Source organism: Geotrypetes seraphini, chromosome 2, assembly GCF_902459505.1.
Source record: "Geotrypetes seraphini chromosome 2, aGeoSer1.1, whole genome shotgun sequence".
NCBI classification, from domain to species: domain Eukaryota; kingdom Metazoa; phylum Chordata; class Amphibia; order Gymnophiona; family Dermophiidae; genus Geotrypetes; species Geotrypetes seraphini.
In genome coordinates, this window is record NC_047085.1 from 24,338,026 (window position 1) to 24,344,025 (window position 6,000).

Genomic DNA, 6,000 nt, shown 5'->3' on the forward strand with positions numbered 1-6,000 from the left:
GAGGCAGCTGAATTTGAAAATGATTCTTGCTGCTATAGATAGCCAGTGGAGTTTCTTGTAGTATGGGGTGATGTGGTCAGATTGTTTCAAGCCAAAGATGAGTCGGATGGCTGTGTTCTAGATAAGTCTCAATTTCTTGATGGTTTTTTTAATGAGATCTTAGGTACAGTGGAACCTCGGTTTGCGAGTAACGCGGTTTGCAAGTGTTTTGCAAGATGAGCAAAACACTCCCGCAAACCTTAACTCGCAAAACGAGCAAGTCCCAATAAGCGAGCACCCCCCGCTCTAACCGGCATCGCACCCCCCGCCCGTGAACCCCCCCCCCCGAGAACCGGCATCGCACCCCCATGCTGGAAGCGGCATCCGCTCACCCACCCTCCCAAACAAGCTCCTTACCCCATCTGCTGCGTGTCGTGCCAGTTAAGGAAAGATCCTGCCTTTTGCCTTAACTGGCACCGGCAAACAGCAGATGGGGTAAGGAGCTAGTTTGGGAAGGCGGGCGGGCGGATGCTGCTTCCAGCATAGGGGTGCGATGCAGTTCTCTGGTGGGGGGGCCTTCGCAGGCGGGGGATGCGATGCAGGTTTGAATGGGGGGGAGGGGGGTGATGGAGCAGCGCCGGTAGCCTCGGGGGGGGGAGGAGGAGGTGGAACATATCAAGCGAGTTTCCCTTACTTCCTATGGGGAAACTCGCTTTCATATTCGAGCAATTTGGTTTGCGAGCATGCTTCTGGAACGAATTATGCTCGTAAACCAAGGTTCCACTGTAGATTATGTTGCAATAGTCCAGTGTGCTTAGGACCAGAGACTGAGGTAACAATCTGAACGGGTGACGGGACTAAATCGCGCGAGACAACGGTGCGCCGACAACTGAGCTCAAGGTTGATGGCGCGCCGAAGAAAAGCACTATTTTAAAGGGCTCCGACGGGGGTGTGTGGGGGGGAACCCCCCCCCACTTTACTTAACAGACATTGCGCTGGCGTTGTGGGGGGTTTGGGGGGTTGTAACCCCCCACATTATACTTAAAACTGAACTTTTTCCCTAAAAAACAGGCAAAAAGTTCAGTTTCAAGTATAATGAGGGGGGTTACAACCCCCCCAAACCCCCCACAACGCCAGCGCGATGTCTGTTAAGTAAAATAGGGGGGTTCCCCACCAACACCCCCCGTCGGAACCCTTTAAAATAGTGCTTTTCTTCGGCGCACCGTCAACCTTGCGCTCAGTTGTCGGCGTGCCGTTGTCTCGCGCGATTTTGCCTATGAACCGTCTGAATGAAGTGAAATCAAAGAATGGTTTTAGCGTGCGGAGTTTCCACAGGAAGTGGAAGCATTTTTTGATTCGGGGGCTGATTCTCTAAATGGCACCTAAATCGGCTGGCGCCTAGAAAAATGGTGCCGGCCACGTGCCACTCACACTGAGGCGCCATTTACGGAATCGCAGCGTCTATTTAAAAACTTAGGCACCTGAAATGTAGGCCAGGCTTTTGAGGGTTTACATTTTAGGCATCTTAGTTTTTGGAGAATCGCATTTAGAGGCGCCTAATTCACGCTCCGCCCATAGAAACGCTCACTTAGGCGACAGACGCCATTCTTTTATAGAATTAGATAAGTGTCTATCGCCCAATTTAATTTTTTTTTCCCCTGTTATTGAGGCTGTTAAGGGTATTTTGTCAATTAAGTTACGCACCCTTTATAGAATCAGCCCTCTCTTATTAACTTATGAATTCAAGTGACATTATTACATTACATTAGTGATTTTTATTCCGCCATTACCTTGCGGTTCAAGGCGGATTACATCCAAACTAAAACAAAAATTACATTCAAAATTTGAAGGAATAGAATAAGCGACGACATAGAATTTTTAAGGTAATATATGTTGGGTAAAGAGTTACCAAAGGGAAGTGGAGGTCTTTAGGAGATAAGAATAGGGTGAAATTATGGGTTTTAGATAACGTTTGGTAGATAAGAGTATTAGAGAGATCTAAGGGTAAATAGAGTGTTGGATATTGGGTTGAGATTGGTTGTGCTGGATAGGTTTTATGTGTTTTTTGAAGAGTATGGTTTTAATGTCTCTCCTGAAGGCTTTGTAGTCTATAGTTGAAGATAACAGAGTGGTGATTTGTCTGTCCAGTTTAGCTGCTTTGGAGGCTATTAGGTTATCATAAAGTTTTTTTCGTTTGACATCTTTGGATGATGGGTGAGTGAATAGTGAGTGAGATCTTCTGTAACCGATCCATGTGACATTTTGCCACACTTGCCTATCAAAAAATATATACAAATATATGGTTATGTTATGTCAGTATATCTCAAACTGTGTGGCCTCTGAAATTTTAGGTGTGCCGTGAGAGGCGCCAGCGCGGGCTGATTGTGGCAAAAGGCACATCCTGTAGGCAGTCAGCCAATGTCAGTCAGTGCCTTGCCTTCTTTCCACACATCTTCCCTGCCGGCACCCCCACTGGTGGCTCGGGGCCCTTCTAGAGGGCCTTCACGCATGCATGAACATCAACATGATGGTGCCATGCATGAGCGTAATGTCACTGCATTTTAGTTTTCATCATTTGCGAGACCTCTGAATATTTTACCCTGTACGCCTTTCCTAGAGACTTTTTAAAAAAATTACTTTCAGAATAGTTTATCTGTTCATTGTTTACCATTTCGGTAGTTCATCTGGGAGCAAGTGTAATACAGAATCTGATATTTGATCCTAACTCTCTGTGACAATAAATTGCCTTCTGCATAAACATGATATTAAAAGGGAACAGTGCTTTGTAATGAATTAAACATAAGTTGTGATTGTATTATGAGCAGCACCGGAGGAAATTCAGACTTCTGTAAGGTATTTTCACGAGCTCTTGCTGATCTTAATGCCGGGGCTCTTTTCAACTAATTATGTCCCCATCTGTCTTGCAGGTAAAGCCGACTGAAAACTCTGCGTGTTTCGGAGCCCTTCTGTTTCTATACACAGGTGATTTCTATCTGAACATTAAGTTTCACGATGACAACTCCAGCAGAGAGCTTCCCCTGTCTTGGTTCTGCCTGCCAAGTGTGCACATCCGCGCCATCGATCCTGCGCTCCAAACGCAGTTTTAAATCTAAAACCTGATTATGTATAGGAACGCCTGGGACATCCTTAAATCATTTCTTCTCCTGCTAAAGCCTTGCACCTTTTTGAATACAGTTAAAATTCAGAACAGCCTTTAATGGTATTTGGCTGCTATAGTAACAGTTCTCGTTCCCTTATGAAGGATAAGTTGGTTTTTATATAAAATACTATCATAACTTTCTCTACATAGTTTATGTAGAACTGTTATAGACTAAGCTCTACGAGGGTCCACTGAAAGTTCTCAACCCAACCAACAAAATCGGGGCAGTATCCGTTGAGGGCTAAATACGTAGTCCGGTGATTTCCATTTTTTTTCATTCCATATTTTTCCGATGGAACGAAAAACGTGGAAAATCACTGGACTAAGTGAATAGCCCTCGACGGAGACTTTGTTGGTTGGGCTGAGAATTTTTCGGTGGCCTCTTATATAGAACAGTTTCATTAACCCTCCGTATGGATTGACTTCTGTGTTCTTCAGAAATGATCAGTAGGTTATGTAGCCGAAACCCCTAAATTAACCATTAAGATTAACCAACTCTGGGTTTTCTGTCAAATATGGCATCCCTTAGGATGAATCATTGTATAAAGCTGTCTGTAAATATTGCTCAAAGTAAGGCAAGGTGGAAGATGCCAAGTTCTTGTGCTTGCAGGGTAACAGAACCCAGAAATGAGTTCATACTATTCCATACCAATGATATGTCAAGACAACTTAAGGCCCAGCACTTTCTAACAATGTCAAAGAATGGCCCGTAGACGTAGCATGGAATCAAAGTGGAAATCATGCCAAAATAATAGAAAAAATTAAAGGTTTTCAGCATAAATTTGCAGCATTTGTAAACAGTTGTCATCAGCAGGTCTAAGTTCAGCCCTTCAGCTTTCAAATGGAGAGAAACTGATGCAGTAAAATCAAAAATTATTTTTGTACGCAGATATTAAGATTGCAGGTGGCCTATTTCCAATGTAATGTTATGAGCTTGACGGCCTTTATCAAGGAAATTTTCTGCAACTGAAAAGGTGTACTGGTCATGCCCTTTAATTTGGGGTCACTGTCCAGAGAAAATTGTGGTCTCAAATCCAATGCCTTTTCTCTACATGGGTTTCGTCAGAGGATGATTGTGTGGCTAATGGAAGGAAATAGCAATTGAGAAATATGCCGGTAATCTAACGGAAAACATTCCACTAGCAAACTTGTTTAAAACATTTTCATACAAAACTGTAAGCATGGAGAAAACCAGTTGGTTTACCAGTGATGTTTTTGCCCCAATCCTGCAAAACACTTATTCTTAAAATAGCACCATTATACTCGTTCAGTATTAACGCAAGAGAATTAATGTCTGCAAGAACAAAAAATGAAATACTTAAACATGCCAGTGGACTTCTGCTGTCATAAGATATCATGGTGATATCCGTGTTGTACAGAATAGCTGGCTCTGTGTCCATAACAATCTTGACGGTGTAAAATACCGCCGTAATATAATAATTTCTTATGGCTTATGTAACTGCAGTCTAAATAGAAGGCAGTAACATAGGGGATGACAGCGATTAAAGAGCAAAATGGTCCGTCTAGTTTTCTTTTTAATTATGATCATTGCGAGGGTTTGCTGTAGAGCTGCCTGCATTCGGGGCCCCTATTTTCAAGCCGCGTTAGAGGTTTTTAGCGTGAGCCAGCGCAGAGAATGCTCCGACGCTCATAGAATTCCTAAGCACTCGAGCACTTATCTGGCCAGCCCGTGCTAAAAACCTCTGGTGCAGCTTGATAAAAGGTGTGGGGGGGAGGGGTGTCAACGTAGCATTCGTATACCTGCCTCCGACTTTGTGGGCCATTTACTTAACAGCGTGTGCTAATGCTTACCGCTGTCTGGGCTCCTTTTACTAAGGTGCGCTAGCGTTTTTAGCACACGCAGGATATTACCGCGTGCTACACCGCGCGCTGCGCGGCTAGAACTAACGCCAGCTCAATGATGGCGTTAAGGTCTAGCGCGCGGGGCAATGTAGCCTGCGCACCTTAGTAAAAGGAGCCCTCAATGCGCGATACATGCCACCGAGCCCCATTGCGTAAAATGGACCCTGCAGCAAATACTGCGTTTTGGCACATGCTGCGAGTAAATGACCTTGTTTTTTTTGTTTAAGCTGGGCAGGGCTGCTCAGATGAGCCCAGGCTCCGCTGTTTCCAAATTCTGCTTTTTTCTTGACTCCAAAAGACTTCACCGCTCATCTTCAGAGCACAGACCTCCGTGAAGGCAAATGAGTTTCAAATGTTTCAAGTGTGCTTTGAATTATTCAGTCCCCAGCGTTTGCACAGCTAAAGCATGCGACATCGGCATCCATGTTCATCTTTTATTTACTCCACCGTATGGTATAATTCTTGACTGTGTTGGTAGCTGGACGCTCTGTAAACCCCACTTATCGTGCTGTAGATTTTCAGTAGACTATTGAATAAAGAACCACCATATCGTATGCTTCAGTGTATTTACAGCGTGTGAATTTCTTGTCCTTGTTGTGTATGATATGTTTCTGCATTGCCAAAGAAGACTTAAAAAATATCTGAAAGGAAAGGACCAATTTTGTTGGCGGTGAAAGCTTTATGAGAGACAATTTATAGTCTTAATATGGCAGGCTTTGGAGAGCATCGGCACAGAGATAACCTCAAATAAACCAATCTGGATCCGTTTGTTGACGGGTAGGCCTGATAATTTGACTGCACAGTGCAGTGAGGGTTCGACGTAATCCTTTTTGTTAGTGCTTTTCAACGTGGTTTAGAAAAGCACTACAGCGACGATTGAATTTGCCGTCTTCATCCATCCAGAGGCAAGATTGCTTGGGCTAAACTGGGGGAAGCTCCAGCATGGGTCATGCAGATTATACTAATGAAAATGGCAGTGGCTGAAACTGTTAATTCAT

General features: G+C 44.1%; 1 protein-coding gene across 6 annotated transcripts in view; it reads left to right on the plus strand.

The window, feature by feature from the left end:
- Nucleotides 1–5,556, plus strand: part of TRAPPC9 (trafficking protein particle complex 9) — a 1,198,476-nt gene extending 1,192,920 nt beyond the window's left edge. For all 6 annotated transcript variants that reach the window (XM_033933661.1, XM_033933662.1, XM_033933665.1 and 3 more), the window contains one exon: nucleotides 2,907–5,556. In XM_033933661.1, coding sequence (XP_033789552.1) covers nucleotides 2,907–3,086 — 180 coding nt within the window. In that variant the 3' untranslated portion in view covers nucleotides 3,087–5,556. The remainder of the gene's footprint in view (nucleotides 1–2,906) is intronic.
- Nucleotides 5,557–6,000: the final 444 nt, after the last annotated feature.